We start from the raw sequence: 20,050 nt of genomic DNA on the forward strand, positions 1-20,050 counted from the left end.
TTTTTGCTGTTAGTGCTGTGATCATGTGTAAGTCTAGTACTACTCCCGGTGACCAGGCTTTTGATAGCACGTCTGGCTGAACTAGTTACGAACAGTTTAATGTTCCAGCACAATTACTGAACCAGATAGACAGACACTGCAGATTTAAGGGACCTTATAGCATTGGGACAAAATTCTGATTTGATTTCAGAGATTGTTAACTTTCATTTCCAGCAAAGGGTGGCAAATGTCAGAAACTGTTTGCCTTAGTCTGATTGCTCTTTCAGTGAAGAACTGCTGCCTGCCCAATTCCTGGAGCAAGGAACGGCTCCAGATCCAAGAATCACAGCACAGTCTCAATTTACACTTATAGCAGACTTGCACATTGTTAGATCTGCTTGTCGGTAATCAGAATGAATTCACAAGTGGAAATGCAAAAGACCTTCTATTCTGCGTATACTTGTTTCATCTCTATTTTCTTAGACTACCTTTATAAACATTCTATACAAAATGCTTCATTTGATTGCTTTAAAATTTTGATATTGCATTTGTATATGCTCACTATTAGAATTATTCACAAATATCACATGATATGATAATTATGGTAACATGCCATCCATACACTAGTATGTGTGAAATAATTTAACCCTTGGGATATTATTGGCTTTTCTTGATATTTCTTAATTACGCCATCTCATGTTTGGTATATCATAGAATGTCCTTTACCATTAGCTCTAATGGCTAATGGTATACATAGTAACTTCCTATCAAGGGGATATAAATTTAAGTTACTTTCTCTTTTGACTAAACTGAAAAGGTATGCTTGTCTGCACATTCCCTTTTTTAGTGCTTATTTCCAGACTTGTAATGAGAAATGCACTAATGAGAAATGCACTATCGAGTAGATTTTAAAAAATATACGTGCGTGCACATGGAGGCACGATTTTATAACATGTGCCGGCGCGCGATCCCCCGGCACAACAGCAAATGGCTGTTGTACCGGCCCTCCCAGCTCCGCCCACTCCCCGCCCTTTTTCTTGGGCCCGGCACTTCTGCGCGTAATGGCCGGGCCACTTTGAAGATGAGTGTGGTGCGTGCAAGGCCCAGCCACAGGCGTAACCCCGGTTTTCCCCGCGCGCAGTGGAATTAAAATTTAGCCAGCTGTATGTGTTTTGTAAGTCCTGTATGATTCCAATAATCATTTATTTTTCTAGTACATTTAAGTTCTCCTTTTGCTAGAAGTAGCTTGGAACCTTGCTACCCACACAGGCCACAGTGCAAGGTCACATATACAAAGCAGCAACATGAAGTAAACCACTTATTTAGAGTGAGACAGGAGATGGAGAATCTAATGCAAACAGCTCTTTCCTAGTGCTGAATGCTGGAATGAGTTGACAGCTTTTTAAGTTTAGTAATAAACTAAATATTAAGTTTTATGAATAAATTTTAGTTTGGTGCACACATTTTTTTTTAGTCATGATGTATTGGAATTGAACAATAAGGTTGAATCTTTAAAGGTTTATGTCCATAATTTTAGAATTATTTTTGCACATTACAATGGAATCACAGAAACACATCATTCAATTAAGAGAAATAACTTTGATTAGCATTGGATTTGCTGTTAATAATACCATGAGGCCTATGCCATAGACTCTAAAACACTTATGGTTGTCAGTGTTGTGTAGAAATTACTGATGGTACCCCTAAAACTTTTAATTTAACCAAGCATTTAGAACACAATTATAATTACTTGAACTAGAGTGATGAAAATGTTTTCTTTGTGGGAACAAATTAAAGGATGGAGAAAAAATTATTAATCTATTTCCTCATAGGATTTGCATATTGCATTATAGTAGCTTTCATTGTAATGTTTAAAGGTACTATTACAAAAGTTTGTTATTCATCTCATGCCCATTACCATACATAAAGAACCACTTAAATCAGAGAGATATATAAAGCATAGCATTTGCTAATTTTAGTTGGATGAGCTGAACAGACCAGAGGTGTCTTCTTCAGAGTCCCCAGATCTGAGTCCTCCAGATTTCCTATGAACACTGGCTTATATAGAGTAAAGAGGGTGTATAAGGGAGGTGTTCAGGTCTTTTGATCTTTGTTGTCCTTTGATTAATGTTCCATCTTTATTTCTGTCTGTCTCCTATTTACCTGTATTGATTTATGTACAGCTTACTGTGATACTGTATTTAATGTTGACATTACTTTGCAGATTTATTATCCATATATTCACAACATTTAATAAACTAAGTTTTGCTTTACCAGATTGTGTGTAGAGTGTTCTATGACATAATATAAAATTTACCCCCACACAGCCATCATGCACAGTTATTTACCCTTTTAAACAATACCAGGATTAGGGGACATTCCATGAAACTAATGACCTGCAGTTTTAAATCAAATCATAAAAAGTATTTTTTTCATTTAGAGCACACTCAGGTTATGGAATCTGTTGCCAGAGGACATGGTCAAGGCAACTAACATACAGTGTCATTTATCAACTTGCGTTATGGCGTTTTTGTATGCGTTAAGGCGTTTTTGCATGTGAAGAATGCCTTAACACATGTGAAAAGCACTATAATGCATGGTGCGATGCTAATTTTTAAAAGGGGAGGGATTAGGGAGGAGTCAGGGGTGGGGATTTTGTAAAAGTAGGCTGGCTTTGCGAAGCCATAACGATTGATATCACACAGTTTTAATGCCGAAAATAACTACACCTTTTTCAATAGAGTTAAGCTGTGCGATATGCCCAGAATGCAATTTTTTCACTAATTCTGTTTTGGGTATTTCAAGGGCCTGAGATGTGAGAGTGAGAGTGAGATAGAGAGAGAGAGAGACTATTTACAAGGCCCTTATAGAAGTTAGCTACTATAGAAGGCCCACCTAGTAACTCGAAGTGAGGTTTAGGTAGTGTAGGGGTTAAGGGCCACTTTTACATGCAGAGTGAAACGTATGAACAGAACAGTGCACTCTTGTGAAGATTTGATGTCCTTTGGAGTGAGGAAACTCAGACAACGATGAGATTTGTACAATGTTCTCTCAACCTAGCTTGATGTTACCCAGGTAGAGAGTCCATCGAAGAAAAGTGAGCTCCAAAACCAGTGTCTCTCTGCCAGGAGACCATCTTGCCCCCTCCTATCGACAGTTTTATTCAGTTTTCGCACACATGTTTTTTTGTGTGCAAAATGCTTTGCTGCATTGGAAATCAAGTTCTACTTGTATAAATGTGCATAGAACCATGTGCTGGCATGTGTGCACCTCGTTACATCGGGGCCAAAGTAAGTGTAAACTATGCATACTAAAAGTGCTCATGCAGTTTGAACTTCCTCTTTTGTATGGGTGGCTGAGAGGAGGAAAATGCTTGGGTGCTTATGGAAACATCATGTACATAAGAACATAAGAACATAAGAACATGCCATACTGGGTCAGACCAAAGGTCCATCAAGCCCAGCATCCTGTTTCCAACAGTGGCCAATCCAGGCCATGAGAACCTGGCAAGTACCCAAAAACTAAGTCCATTCCATGTTACCATTGCTAATGGCAGTGGCTATTCTCTAAGTGAACTTAATAGCAGGTAATGGACTTCTCCTCCAAGAACTTGTCCAATCCTTTTTTAAACACAGCTATACTAACTGCACGAACCACATTCTCTGGCAACAAATTCCAGAGTTTAATTGTGCGCTGAGTAAAAAAGAACTTTCTCCGATTAGTTTTAAATGTGCCCCATGCTAACTTCATGGAGTGCCCCCTAGTCCTTCTATTATCCGAAAGAGTAAATAACCGATTCACATCTACCCGTTCTAGACCTCTCATGATTTTAAACATCTCTATGATATCCCCCCTCAGCCGTCTCTTCTCCAAGCTGAAAAGTCTTAACCTCTTTAGTCTTTCCTCATAGGGGAGCTGTTCCATTCCCCTTATCATTTTGGTAGCCCTTCTCTGTACCTTCTCCATTGCAATTATATCTTTTTTGAGATGCGGCGACCAGAATTGTACACAGTATTCAAGGTGCGGTCTCACCAAGGAGCGATACAGAGGCATTATGACATTTTCCGTTTTATTCACCATTCCCTTTCTAATAATGCCCAACATTCTGTTTGATTTTTTGACTGCCGCAGCACACTGAACGGACGATTTCAATGTGTTATCCACTATGACGCCTAGTTCTCTTTCTTGGGTTGTAGCACCTAATACGGAACCCAACATTGTGTAATTATAGCATGGGTTATTTTTCCCTATATGCATCACCTTGCACTTATCCACATTAAATTTCATCTCCTATTTACATTATTCGATAGCATCATCCAAGCAACAGAGGTGTACCTAGAGTATTTGGCACCTGGGATGGATATTTCTTTGGCACCCCCCCCCCCCCCCCCAATATATAATTTTATAATTTCCTAAACATCGATAACTGTGGGGATTGTGAGCTCTTGCCAGCAGGCCAATTCGGGGTTTAAACACTAACTTCCCTTCTCCCTGGCCTATGCGCTGAATAAAGCATTACTTGTGCTTAAACCTCTCTGCCTAGGAGAGGATACCTGACTGTCATGTATTTCTCTAGCTTATAATTAACCCTGATTGCCTGAAAGAAAAGCTAGTTGCCCCTAGTCAGGGGCAGGACAAAGACAGGAGGTATAGAATTCAGCAGCCAATGAAAAGATCCGTACACACTCCCTGAGCCAAGCCAATAGTGTAGAGTCACGTCTGTTGCTATGTGGAAAGGAGCCAATCATGTGATGACACATCATCTGCCTTTGTATGAATGTACAATAAAAAGAGCACCCTTGGGAGTGCTCGGCCCTTTTTTCCTGCCTGTCATGAAAGCTGCCTGATGCGTCTTCATTGCCTCCATATTCTACAGATAACATATTTCAAAACAGCAGATATCAAATAACACCCAATAATTAAAACTAATAAGGATTTTAAAATTCTCCCACTCTCCATATCTGTCATCCTAAGATTGTTTAGACTGGGGATATGCATACAAACACACACACAATATGCTCCCTCTCTGTTATGTTTTGTAAGGTTTGGGTGGAGCCCTGGACACTGTGGCAGCTGACCACGCCCATGGGGGGAAATCCCGTGAGGGGCCCAGGTCAGGCTCAGCTCTGGACACACAAACACAGATTATATCTTTACTTAGACAGTTTGTGAAGCCACCAGAGGTGGCGATAGTGAGTAGAAGATGGAGTCCGGCTGGGCTAGTATTCCTCAGGGCGCTGGAACAGCGGTTCCTCCGGTAGCAGTGCTGTAGTGAAAAGAACTGCGAGAATGAGTACAATAAGACATTCACAGAGTCCCCAGTATAGAGAAGCCCCAAGATAGGGAGAGCTGGCTCTCGAGGAGCGAGTACCAGATCCCTGGGAGCAGAGACTCATTGGCAAGTACTCACACAGCAGTTCCATGTCGTAGGAGATGGCACAGGTGCTGGAACGGAGGCAGGCCCTTGAGGAGCGAGTACCTCGTTCCAGGGAAACAGCTCTGAGGAGTAGATGGTAGTAGTACTCACAGATGGTGTCTGTAGCGAATTCTTCCAAGTAGAAGAGGAGAGGGACATAGGCAGCGAGTCAGGGAACATGGGTCCTCGAGGAGCGAGTACCGGTTCCTGATAGCGACCTGAAAGAAGCAGAGAGGCCCCCGAGGAGCGGGTACCCCGTTAGCAGAAAAGAGTCCAATAGAAGTTGGAGGTAGAGTAGCTGGGTACGGAGAGCGAATCCCATCCGTAGGAAATCCCTTGCTAACTCAACGGCTAGCAATAAACAGTAGGCTTAAATATCCGGGCAGCGTGATGTCATCACAGGGGGATGCCCCTGAGGTTCGCGCCATAGAGGAAATAAGAATGAGGGCTGCACGGCGCGCACGCCCTAAGGTACATGAGGAGCATGGTGGGAGGCAGCGCCCAAGCTGGTCTGGGGATGCCGGAGAGGACGGCAGGCAGACGCCGCGGCAGCCAGACATCCACAAGGAGCAGGAGGAGTCGCAGAAAAAGAAAGGTAGGTGGAGTGGAGCCGTCGAGCAGCGACAGTTGCAACACTCTCTCTCATACACACACACATGTGTGTGTGTGTGTGTGAGAGAGAGAGAGAGAGACACACACACACACACACACACACACACACTTCCTCTGTGTCTCACACAAACACTTCCTCTGTGTCTCATACACATACATGCTTCTTCCATCTCTCTCTCACACACACACACATGCGTCCTCTGTGTCTCTCTAACACGCTAACGCACACACACATGCTTCCTCTGTGTCTCTCTAACACACACACACACACACACACACACACACATATGCTTCCTCTATCTCTCTCTCACGCACACATGCAGACAAAAACTGAACTGGAAACCACAAGCCAGATTCTCTATGCAGTGCAACAGTGGAAAAGTAGAAAATCACTATTCCTCAAACAATACAATCAAGACATATAAATCAATCGGAATAGTAAAACCATACTAAAAATATACATTTTAAAACAGCTGATGAATAGAATAATATTCAATAATTAGAAGCTCTTGTATACATTTTTTAAAATTTTCTAAACATTGATAACAAATTTCAAAACAGCAGACATCAAATAACACCCAGTAATTAAAACTAATAAGGATTTGAAAACTCCCCCACTCTCCATACAGGTCACCCTGAGATTGTTGTGAACTGGGGGTACACACACCACACACACAGTCACAAACATAATATGCTCCCTCTGTCTCACACACATACATGTTTGGTGAGAGAGTCTGAGTGTGTGTGAAAGAGGCAGACACACACATTTCCTCCGTCTCTCTCACACAAAAATGCTTCGTCAGTATCTCTCACACACAATTCCTGTCTCGCTCAGGCACGCCCACACATGCTTCTTCTCTCTCTCACCCCCACCCCCCCTCCCACAGGCACCCTTTCATACATACGTACTCACAGACAGCCTCTCATATATACGGTATATATAGGAACACACACACTCACTCTTCTATATACTTACCGTCTCACAAACACACAGGCATCCTCTCATACACAAACAAACCCTCTCATACACACCCACACCCACATAGGCTCTCACACAGACACACAGACACACACACACACACACACACACAGGATCTCACACATGCACACACAAACAGGCTCTCATTCATTCACACAAGCTCACACACACATCATGATCTCCTGTGGTCTTCAGGTCGTGACAGGATGAGCTCCACCACGGCTCAAGGGCCTCCTTCTCTCTTCGAATTGTGGTGGAAGCCTATGTATAGCTTCTGCTTCCTCCCCCCCCCCACCCCCAAGCAGGAGGATCGGTGGGCCAATTGACAGCAGTAGAGGCTGCGAGCCACCGCTGGGTTAGGCTCCGCCGGCGGCCCACTGCCTCTCCGGATGTGCTGCTCCGGGCCTCTTCTCTTCGGCTGGCAGGGCTTGGGCTCCTTGCTGGCTAGCTGCTCCTGGCTGGAATGCATCCTCTTTGGCTGGCAGGGCTTGAGCTCCCTGCCAACCCACTGCTCCTGGCTGGAACATTTCTTCTTCTCTTTGGCTGGCCCGCTGCACCTGGCTGGAACATGTCCTATTCAGTCAGCAGGGCTTGGGCTCCCTGCCAGCCACTGCTCCTGGCTGGAACGTTTCTTCTTCCTGGGTGACGACAAGAGGTTGACTGGTCGCACATTCGCTGGCCCCCCCCCCCCTTTTGTTGTCACCCGGAGCGGACTGCCCTCCTCTCCCCCCCCCCCCCCCACTTAGCATGCCTCTGCCAACCAATCCTCTTATATGGGAGTGATGTCTGGATCCTATCATTAATTCAAAACTATACAGAATGGGAGAGAACCCAGTAGAACTTTCTACTCTTCCCAGTTCTGCAAGCACTCCAAGGTCCATATTCAGAAGTATTTAGCTAGATAACTCAGATGTTATCTGGCTAAATGAATATTTGGGAAATTATCTAGCTAAATTCTAGCCAGATAACTTTTTATACAGCTAAAATGTGGCTGAATCAGTCCAGGGGAGTAACTGGGAGGAGCTTAGTTAGCTGGATAAGTTATCCAGCTAACTCCAATATTCATCCTGTAGACCTGTCCTAAATTTAGCTAAATAAACATAGCTGGGTATATACGCAGCAGCTCAGCCACTCCACTGAATATATAGGCACAGTCAGCCAGATAAGTGTATTTGCCTAACTAGCCAAACCGCACAATGGCTGAATATGGACCTTGCTGTATCCACAGAAGCAGAATTGGGATGCTTCCCCTTACTACTCATAATACAAAATATTTAAATTCTGGCATCCTCCCAATAACAACACATACTCCCTTCATAGGCCCTCTCTGAGTAACACAAAACCCTGGCAAAAACACATTCAGCATCTATGTAGTGAACCTACCATACCAAACCAGAACAAACATCCAGAACTCAAACAACTACAAAATGGCCTATGAAAAGGCGCAGTGTGCTCTAGAGCAGTGCTTTTCAAACTTTTCATGACTACTGTACTCTGTAAGAGTTTAAAATGTCTTATGTATCACCAGGGTTGCAAAAACTCAAAATTCAGGAAAAATACTATATTTGGGCCTGTTTTTTAATTGGCATTTAACTGCTAAATAAGAAGCATGCCATGCTGACGTTGCTGAATTCAGTCTAGTAGGATGTGATGTTGGTCTGGTGGTGCGGAGCTAGCTGGAGGGCACATTTCTCTTGGTGTTTTATTGCTGCTTCCTGACAAATTGGCACCAGTTTGAAGCTTGGGGGAGAAATGGAGGAAGCAGCAGCAGTGAGGAGGGAATGTCAGACAACCCAAGTTTACCTTTCTCATTTTAAGGAGATGGTGGGATGAATATTACAAGTGGAAACTTCTGTAGTCACCTTACTTCCCCCTTCAAAAACAAACTGCAGAAAATAGTTTATGGTGTATGTTAAGTAGGCATGAAGACTGCTGCTGACAAGGGATCACCAGGTGCAACAAAAGTGCCACGAGGTTGGCCTTTTCTGCACAGTGGCAGGTAGACGATTCTTCCTCTGCCTGAAATCTCTCATGGGGTGGACTGGCTGTGTATCTCCTGACAGGCTTCCAAGTACACCCCAGGGAGGTCCATGTGCCACTGGTTGAGAATCATTGCCCTAAAATACCAATATACCTCCCACTGGGAGGTGCACATTGGAAAACAGAACAAAATGGATTGCTACAGATCCCTTCACAGAAAGTGCACACCAGTGGAATATGTCACTTCCATTGCACACAGAAAACATAGACCCTCACCAAATACCAAACAAGTGATCAATGAATAGAAACAGAAATAAGCAGACAAAAACTGAACTGGAAAACCCAAGAAGCAAAGACTCTGTATGCAATGCAACACCGGAGAAATAGAAACAGGAACACATTTACTCCTTTGCTGTTTAAAATACAAATATCAGAGATGCACATTTCCCAAAGCTGACAGAGAAAATCAAACACTTCTCATAAAAGAATGAGCAGGAAAAGCATTCCATAATCTTGGTGGAAACTGGAGAAACAGTAGTTATTGCAGCAAAATATGTTGTATCCTGCCACCAAACCAGAAATATAATCTGACCAGGGAAAATACGAACCAGGACCAAAATCTGAGACTTGTTATTGTATTTTCTGTAACCTGTAATTTACTTCACTTTTATTATTTTGTAATTTTTCTCTCTTTCTCTTTTTATTTAATCACTCTATGTATTACTTTGGCAAAACATGTAAAACTGTCATGCCGATAAAGTTATTTGAATATAGGTAGATGAAGACTCCCTTTTGGATACTGAAGTATTTGCAGGGCTTCAGTGCCCCGTTTTCCTGCAATTTCAGCAACATCCCAAATGCATAATCCTACCCTCCCCATTTTCAGAATTAGCATTATTTTCCTTCTATCTACAGATACTCTAAACTGCAAACTCACATTGTTTCCATGTCATTCTTCTACTTTAACACACCTAGCTCGGACTGTTCAGCTCAAAACTCAGAAGGTAAAGCACATTCAGACTTCATGAAAGCATGAAATAGACAATAATACTGAAATATTCCCCAAAAATAGTGTTTTTGGTATTGGGATGGGAGAATGGGGAACAATGAAGACCATATGAAGCATTTCCAGAATAGTAAATGAAAAGCAGAGCCTTTGTAAACCCAATCAAAACATAAAGAATGTTAACAGTTGTTGAAATTCCGGATTATACAAATATAGAAAGACACGTAAATGGTTTGTTTGATCTCTGGCAAGATATAAAGCAATTTTACATCTGAAGTTTTCCACATCTCACAGCATTTGTGTGGTATATGTGGGCTGGTGCATTGGTGGAACCACATAAGTGAGGAGAAGTAAAAGAATTAAAGAATAAAAGCATGCATTCACATTTGTATTTATTTATTTTATGAAGAAGAATGATAGAAATAATGCAATTGTGAAATGGCACATTTACAGTGTTACTGTTACAAGTTGCACCATCATAGCAGTGGAATTAATTAATCAGATGGATGCTATGGCACTGAAGAAGTAAGAGTTAGAAAAAAAGGAGGTATAGAGGAAATAAATGCAGAAAGCAATCAGATATTACAATAGGTTTGAATGAAGGAGTTTGAACTGTAATTGAAGACTTGATGGCTATTTTATAGAAAATGAAATAATTATGAAATAGAATTTTATACCAGATGGCCCTAGGTCCCTATCTTAGTTAACAGCTAGGAGGAACATACCATTCCCTAATGAACCTCCCCCTAAGGTTTGCCTAGGTGTTAGATTCCTTTTCTGATAAGGGAGGGTAAGTTTATCGGCTCGGGTGCAGCCGATAAAAAAAATCCCGATCGGGCCGCATGAAAAAGAATTCACGATGTGAATCGGAATCGGAATTGGAACCGATTCCGGTTCCGATTCACATCTCTACTGCAGACCAGGAATAAGAGACCAGGGCCCAGAGGGTTGGGAGAGGCCCCGGAGAGCAGAAAATGTTGCGACCTCACTGCCAGATGCCTCCACTCCGCCCTCCTTACCTCTTTGGCGATTCCCTCCTTGGTTGATGGAAGTTTGGCTGCCGTGGTGTCATCTTGCCGACCTCCTCCGGCGTTCCCGGACCGGCTAAACGCTGCCTTCCGCCATGTTCTCCTGAGGCCTAGGGGCGCGCGCATGGTGCAGCCCCGACTCAAGTACCAGCAGTGGCGTGAACCTCAGGGGCATTCCCCTGAGATGATGTCATCATCTTTGGATATTTAAAGGTCTTTCATTTTGCTAACTAATCGAGTTAGCAAAGGTTTTCCTAGCTGACTCCAGGTATCGCTGCGGATGGGATTCGCTCTTCGCATACCTTGCTACTCTCCCTCCTCGGACTTTACCAGGGGTACCCGCTCCTTGGGGGCCTCGCTCTCTCTTTTACTTTTCAGGTCGCATCTGGAACCGGTACTCGCTCCTCGAGGGCCCACGTTCCCGGACCTACTACTGAATATAACTTCTGCCAGGAAGTCACCGCTGCCTACAACACCAGTGAGTTACCATCTCTCTCTCAGAGCTTTCCCTGGAACCAGGTACTCGCTTCTCAAGGGCCTACTTCATTCCAGTTCCTGGGTTATTCTAAGAGACTACCATGTGAGTGTTACCATCAAGGTTCTGTTCCTGAACTCTGCATACTCTGCCTACTCACTATCTCAGTTTCTCTACAGCTCAGCCATCCTGGGATCGCTGTTCCAGTGCTTGAGGGACTACAGCCCAGCCGGGCTCTTCCAGCTCACAACTGCCACCTCTGGTGATTCTCAAAAGCAGTTTAATAAAAGAACTTGTGTGTGTCTGTCTCCCAACTCTGAGCCTGACCGGAGGTCCCTCTCGGGATCTTCCCCCGGGGGCGTGGTCATCTGCCACCGGCCCAAGGATCCACTCACAACTATCACAAATAATAACAGAAAGGAAGCATTCCTATGAGAGGACATGTTGCAATTGATGTTTGAATATTGTCAGAACAGCAAGGTGAGCTGCATCTGTTTTTCCATTTTGCTTCACTGTAAATAAAAGTGCAGGTAAGGAAACAGCCAGCTATTCTTCTTTTCAGATCCTGCCAGACCTTCTCTTTCATCACGACAGGATGGGTTTTGCTGCAGCCATTCTTCTTTTCAGGCCCTGCTGGGCCTTCTCTTCTAGCTGTGATGGGATAGGCTCTGCCACGACCACACTTCTCTTCAGGCCCACCAGGGCCTACTCTTCCAGCTGTGCTGAGATGGGCTGCACCACGGCCATTCTTTTTTTCAGACCCCTCTGGGCCTTTGCTTTTTGACATGACGTGATGGGTTCTACTGCATCCATTCTTCTTTTCAGGTCCTGTTGGGCCTTCTCTTGTGGCTGCGAAAAGATGAGCTCTGCCATGGTCACGCCTTTCTTCAGATCCCGCTGGGCCTACTCTTCCAGCCGCATTAGGATGGGCTGTCCTCTTTTCAGGCCCTCTGGCCCTTCTTTTCTGGCCGCTTAGGCACCATGTCTGTGGCAAGGTGAGGTGGCCGCAGCAAGAGAATTTTGGGGTACATTTTCTGCCATTCCCCAGATTATACTGCCTGAGGAGGCCACCTTACATCACCTTATGATAGAACACCCCTGGATTTGGCACTCTAAAATCAAATAAGTTAAAGGAGACATGACAGGTTGGAAAGAAGCAAGTCTCCATTGAGTTCAAAGTTAAGGGTTAGAAAAATAAGAGCACAGCTTAAGAAGACATGCTGCCTCCTTGAAACAAAAAGGATACAAGAAGGTAAAATGAGCTCTCTAGAACACATTGAGGATAGTTCCATTGCTAGCTACCACATGGGGGAGCTGCAAACCCAATAAACCACCAATATGTCTTTCACCATAAACTCATGGTACATTCCATGTAGGGAAGTAACAGGATCCCTACATTCAGAAGGCTGCATAAAAATCATTACTTACATTCACAAATGGCTTTCTAAAACACCATCTTTCTAAGAGTAAAGCTGGCCGCTTTTGTACTGCCAGAAAGGTACAAATAAAAGAAGAGCCTTGAACTTTTCAAGACTTCAGTACTGAGAAGCTCACACCACCTTCATCAATGAGGCACTTGTTTGCCAAGGCGAACATGACAAGCATCTCTTTTTCAAGTTGTCACTTTATTAAGGGGCTTAGGTTATTTTAATTTAAAATACAAAGGGCTGTAGTTTCACTGTCTACTTTCAGTACCCCTGGAGCAAACTGAGTTATCTGCTTCATGCCTGCTAAAATATAAATGTTGTTAACAGGAAGATTTTGCGGCAGAAATAGGGGAATATCTCACTCTCCAACGAAGTGCATTATGGTATGGGAAACTTTAGACATCTGAAACATGGAAACAATTTTTGACAAGTAAAAGAGTACACCACCATGGGAGTAATCTGGCAACCTTGCTGCAGAAAATAATGAATGGTGCCACAATTATAAAACATATAAATGTTATTTATAAATCATCTATCATACTTTGAACAAATAGTTTATACAAAGAAAGAAAACCCACACTAATACAGGCACTATCAAAATGTCCATATACACACCTCCCACTAAAAATAGCCTTATCCCAATCCCAACTAGGACCCTAGTTTCAACGACCATATGCCATCTTCTTCAGAGGATAAGTTAAACCCTTAAAAAATATATATCATAAAAATACATCTTTATCACCACACATTAGGTATTGTCTCAATGAATATCAGATGTCATAACTTATTTTTCTATAAACAATCCTACATGTATTCAGATCTGAATCTTCCTTAGCTGCCAAAGTTCCACTGCATGAAAATTGCTCATGTGTAATCTGTAAAGAAAAATTAAAATGAACTATGAATAATTATTGTTCAACAATTATAAAATAATTACAAAATAAACTATAACCTGTGACTCAAAAAATTATTAAAAATGTACCTACTTGCTTAGTTTTCAATTGTCCACTTCATTTCTCATGTTCTAAACATCTCCATATGCCAACTATCACCTTAAAGAGATCGCTGCAAATATCCACTTTTATACTGGCCAATTGCTCCATAGGTCTGTAAAAAATTTAAATTTTCAGATTTTAGAAATTACTAATCTACATCGATATTCACCATTATTTACTCTTGAAATCACTTAAGACAAAACTTTCAAATCTCTCAAGGCAAGACCTTCTTCATTGTAACCCATCAATAGAACCCAATATTTAAAGAAATATTATTATTGTATTTGGTATTATGACAGCTTACTTGTTCTCAAATTTCTAACAATAAGTCCCCCAGCACAATAAATCATGGCTCCACTACGCTAACATTACTAACCTTTTCAGGCTTCATCAATGTATACTTTCAGCGTGCAACCAGGGCCAGAGAGAGCAGGAATTAGGCCCGTGCCAGCTAAGAAAAGTAGGCCCCTATGTAAGGTTCTGATGTGATACTTAATAAGAGAAATCGTTTTCTAAATTTCCCAAATAATTTTTATTTATTTAAGAAGGCTTTACGAGCTTTTTTGTTAGCAAATTCTTCAATTACAATTGAAAAGTCAAGTAACTTTGCTATATCACTATTCATATTCAATATAGCCAATCCATTTAGTCGTTCTTTCCCATTGTCGATTGCAAATAGGATTTAATTAATTTTAGGACACTAAAGCTTCTTTCATTTGATGCCACCATTGTTGGAAATATCAAGAAAATTCTCAGTGCAATAAGGACAGTCGGAAAAATATTAGATAACTTCAAACTCAATATTTGACCGTAAATTTTTTTCGGTGACGTATCATCAATTTTAAAATTTACGTCAAACACTCTCTTAAGCAAAGCTATTTCATCGAGGAGTTCAACGGAAACTTGATTCGCATATTGGCTCACAAATCTGTTAACGTTCTGAAATAATTTGTCTTCACTCAAGTTCTTAAAGTCCCATAAGAAATCAAAATGGTTGCATATTTCTTTAACTGCAGAAAATCAACGCTTAAGCCCATTAAGTATATGATGGAAGACATTCACCATGAAGTAATTTTCTGCATGTTGTTGAGTTGAGTGTGTGGAACCACGACGCAAATTAAAGTTAGTCAAGATACCTATTTTACTTGACACTGTTCGGGCTTCTTGAAGTATTTCATCCCACTTGTCTCTAAGCTTCAGAAGATCTTCTTGTAATTGATTGATATTGTCTCTTTCTGCGTCCAATGTTGCATCACGATATTCCAGTAGTAGATTTACCTCATGTATAATTGTTAGCACTTTAATCCAAATTGAAGCCATTAAAACACATTCAAAACTGTCCAGATACTTTTCAATACCACCAAGGTCAGCCTTACATTCTGCTGTTAAGTTTGTAAGCTTGCTCACCTCTTTTACAGCATTTCTAATATTTCCCAAATGTCGAGCAATAGGGATGTGCATTCATTTTTGCCAAATTGAAAAATTTCAAAGAAATTGTCCAATTCGGCATGGGTCAGAGGACCCGAATCCCAAGACGGATGTTCCCCAAACTTCGGGGAAAATTCATTGTTCGGGTTAGCATGGGGAGAAGGGGCACATTTATTTAAAAAAAACAAAAAACCCCAAACTCACCCCAACCCTTCAAATTTAGGGGGTCATTTATCAAAGTGCTATATGGCATTTTCGCATGGGTTCAGCACCTGCAATGCATGCGAAAGCACCATAAAGCATGGTGCAATACAAATGAGAAAAATCGGAGGATTTGGGGTGTGATTTGTGGCTAAGTGGGCTGGTCTCACAGTTTTGCAAAGCCATATTGCACGGCTTTAATGTGAATTTTAACTACACCTTTTTCAAGCTCCTGGAGAGCCAGCCTAGCTGTCAGGGCCATTGGGGGGGGGGGGGAGAGAGAAAGAGAGAGAGAGACTAGCCATACTGCCCTCATTCTAGGTAGGTATTTATATCTCTATAGGAGACCCACCTAGTAACTCGAGGTGATGTTTAGGTATTAGTGTAGGGGTTAGGGGCCACACTGACATTCAAAGAGAAACTTACGAACAGAACAGTGCTCTCTTGTGAAGATTTGATGACCTTCGGAGTGAGGAAACTGTTACGCGCCCCATCCGTGCACAGCCCGCACACAGGCCTGCTCACCTCGTTAGTTCCTCTGCAGGCCCCCAGCGGCAGCTGTGAGCTCCTCCAGGCCTCAGCGACCCATGGCGGCAGTCGCCGGGCCTTCCACTATGCACCAGGCCTCACGCCGGAGTTCGGCGTCTCCAGTGGCATTGGCCACCCCCCCTACGCGCATGCGCGCGTTCCGCCCAGTCTCTTGTAGGGCCAGGGTTGGGTCCTAGCTCCGCAGCAGGCCCTGATTGAATGTTCAATATAAGGAAGTTCCTGCCTGCACTTTCTTGCCTTGGCAATCGGGTCGGCACTGTAAGTGTACTAGTTTGCCTCTGCGTTCATAGTCTTGTTCCAGTCTTTTACCAGCCTTGTTCCAGCCTTGTTCTAGTCTCGTTCCAGTCTTGTTCCAGCTTCCTTCTGTTCCAGCCTTGTTCCAGCGTCCTTCTGTTCCAGTGTCCGTCTGTCTCGTCTCCCCAGGTAGTACCCTCGGATTGTCTCTCTGGTACTGACCTCGGCCTGTTCCTTGACCATTCTGTCTGCTGCCTGGATCCTGACCTCTGCCTGCCTTGTGACCTCGTCTGACCTCCGGAACCTGACCCCTGCCTCATTGATTACTCCTCAGACTGATCCTCGGATTCTGACCTAGGCTGCCATTGACCATGTCTCCTGATTCTGGCTCTGTCCCGTGCCTTATCATCGCCTACGCTGTTCTGGTCTTCCTTGCTCCATCAGACCTACAGCCTCGAGTCCGACCACGCTCCCTTGCTGTCCGTGGGCACACCTGTCTATTACCTCTCCAGGAAATCCTGCGAGGCCCACCTAAGTCCAAGTGGCCTGGGTCCCTGTGGGCTCCACCCTGGGGGACCGCAGGCTTCCAGTGGTGAAGATCATCCTAACCTCTGTCTCCACTAGTGCTCTGCCCCCTGGGGGCAGGTGCTTCCTAATCCCTACCAGGGAGCCGTTCTCTACTGCTCCAGGCCAAGGGTCCACCTCCGAGCGCAACAGAAACTCACCAAAAGATGAGAATTGTGCAATGTTCTCTCAACCTAGCTTGATGTTACCCAGGTAGAGAGTCCATCAAGCTAGGTTGAAAGAACATTGCACAAATCTCATCTTTGGGTGAGTTTCCTCACTCCGAAGGTCATCAAATCTTCACAAGAGAGCACTGTTCTGTTTGTATGTCTCACTTTGAATGTCAAAGTGGCCCCTAACCCCTACACTAATACCTAAGCCTCACCTCAAGTTACTAGATGGGCCTCCTATAGAGATATAAATACCTACCTAGGATGAGGGCATTATGGCTAGGTTCTCTCTCTCTCTCTCTCATGGCCCTGACAGCTAGGCTGGCTCTTCAGGAGCCAACAATTCTGGCACTTATCACAAAGTGCAAAAAGGTATTGCAGTTTGCACTATCTTAGCACTTCATATAGGTATTAGTGCAAATTGTGATAAACTGCCTATTATCATAAAACACTCCCCTTTTCCTATCACATGCGATATTTAGTGCATTTTGATAAATCCAGGTCTTAGTTAATTACAACCCTCCCAAACCCCCCCCCCCCAAACTTGCCTAATGTCCCTGGAGGTCCAATGAGGGTCCCAGGAGCGATCTCCCGCTCCTGGGCCGTTGGCTGCCAGTAAAAAAAATGTCCTTTGCCCTTACCATGTGCCCTGTCACATGGTAAGGGCAAAGGACCACCAGCACCATTTTGTTTACTGGCAGCCGACGGCCCAAGAGCTAGAGATCGCTCCCGGGACCCCCACTAGACCACCACGGACTTTAGGCAAGTTTTGGGGGGGTCGGGAGGGTGGGGGGTTGTAATTAACTAAATTTGAAGAGTTGGGGTGGGGTTTTTTTTCAGCGAAAATTGCCGAGAAAAAAAAAATGACCCATTGGAAAACAAAGTTTTCCATGGGTTGCCAACCCGAAGCCCGACCCGGCAGATAAAAACTAAGCACATCCGTATCGAGCAATATGTCGAACACAATCTATCCTGGCTGACCACCTCATTTTGGACATTTGATGGAGGGATTCAGGAACATGTTTTTTCAGTATTTCCTTTCTTTGTGAACTAGAGCTGAAGATATTATACATTTTTTGAATCGTTCCACAAAATGTAATCGCTTCTTTACATGCCTCGGCACTATCCGCTCCGACTAAATTTAACGTATGGTTTGCACAGCTTGAAAACAAGCAATTCATATTTCTTTCTTTCAATTTAGCTTGAACACCATTGTACGTGCCAGCCATATTGGCACCATTGCCATACGACTGACCTACACAGTCATCAAAGTTAAGGTCAAAACTATTGAGGAATTCAAAAATTTTTTAGCATTTCTTCACCAGTCTTTTAGGGAAATTACAAAACATAATAAAGCATTCGTCAATAGAAGAGCTTGTATCTGTAACTTTGTCAACAATTGTAATAAATGTCTAAAACATATGACAAACATTACACACTACACACTAGTGCACCTTGCGCGCGCCGACCCCCAATTTTATAACATGCGCGTGCCTGCTCGCACATTATAAAATTGGGCGTACATGTGTGCGCACCGGGTAGCGCGGGCACATGTACGCTCGCGCGCAGGTCTTAAAATCTACCCCTAAGTGGGTAGATACATTTATAATCATTTTTTTGAATCACAGGTTATAGTTTATATAGTTTATAGTTTATTGTTTTTTATATACTGCCACATTAGCTGTAGCCTTCACAACGGTTTACAGTATAAATACGATAAAAGAAATACAATAAAACATTCAATAGTGATAACAGTTAAAATTTTAAAAGAATATTAATAAAAGAATTTAGCTGTTATGAGAAGATAAAAACATTCACTCTTAAAATAATATTAAAAATGTCATAATACAGATAATATAATTATTTTGTAATTATTTTATAATTATACAATAGTTATTCATAGTTCATTTTAATTTTTGTTTACAGATTACACATGAGCATTTTTCATGCAGTGGAACTTTATCAGCTAAGGAAGACTCGGATCTGAATACATTTAGGACTGTTTATAGAATAATAAGTTATGACATCTGATGTTTATTGAGACAATACCTAATGTGTGGTGATGAAAGATGTATTTTTACGATATGTAATTTTTAAGGGTTTAACTTATCCTCTGAAGAAGATGGCATATGGTCGTTGAAACTAGGGTCCTAGTTGGGATTGTGAATGAGGTTATTTTAGTGGGGGTGTGTATATGGACATTTTGATAGTGCCTGTATTAGTGTGGGTTTTGTTTCTTTGTATAAACTTTGTTCAAAGTATGATAGATGATTTATATGTAAAATGTATATGTTTTATATAATTGTGGCACCTTTTGTACTATCTTGTTAAATGACATTGGTGCAAGATTTTGTTACCTTCAATTATACTGCTGAAAAGCATTTTGTTACCTTCATTACTGCTGAAAAGCATGCCCATTTCTAAAATTAACCATTATCAGAGTGTGGGGCTTCACTCCTTCAGAGACATTTAGAAATAAATTAAAATGTTTATAAACAGATTTCCTTTCCATCATCCTTAACACTGGATAGGCTTCATAGCCTGAAGCATATTGCTAACATTCTCCAACTGCTACACATGAATATTGTCCCACAAATACTTTTCTTTCAAAATATTGTATCATAACACGCATGTGAAAAAATCTCCTTTCCCTGGGTTGTCTTTGCTCTGGAGGTTGTTGGCTTGACCCTTCTTTATAGCAGTTGGGGCCAGGCTGAGTGCATCTGGGCATAGGCTATCAACAGCAGTACTCCTGTTCAATGCTTGCCATTAACTCTTGCTCCGATCTGTCATACACGATGGGGTCCTGCACCTTAGGCATCTTATCACTGGTCTGAAAGCTGCAAGGTAAGCCCATATGAACAAAGTTACATCACAGATATATTTAAATTGCAAATAAACACAAGCTTCCTGTCTCTCCGAGGAGAATTAAGTACCAGCATTTTTTGTTTTTAAATAATAGTTAAAAGTATACACAAATTTAAAAAAATATATCAAATACAAAAAA

General features: G+C 42.4%; 1 protein-coding gene across 1 annotated transcript in view; it reads right to left on the reverse strand.

Moving 5' to 3' along the window:
* Positions 1 to 18,537: 18,537 nt before the first annotated feature.
* Positions 18,538 to 20,050, reverse strand: part of LOC115088015 (cystin-1-like) — a 46,713-nt gene continuing 45,200 nt past the window's right edge. The window contains exon 3 of the mRNA XM_029595861.1: positions 18,538 to 19,883. Coding sequence (XP_029451721.1) covers positions 19,781 to 19,883 — 103 coding nt within the window. The 3' untranslated portion in view covers positions 18,538 to 19,780. The remainder of the gene's footprint in view (positions 19,884 to 20,050) is intronic.

Source organism: Rhinatrema bivittatum, chromosome 3, assembly GCF_901001135.1.
Source record: "Rhinatrema bivittatum chromosome 3, aRhiBiv1.1, whole genome shotgun sequence".
In the NCBI taxonomy this organism is placed as follows: domain Eukaryota; kingdom Metazoa; phylum Chordata; class Amphibia; order Gymnophiona; family Rhinatrematidae; genus Rhinatrema; species Rhinatrema bivittatum.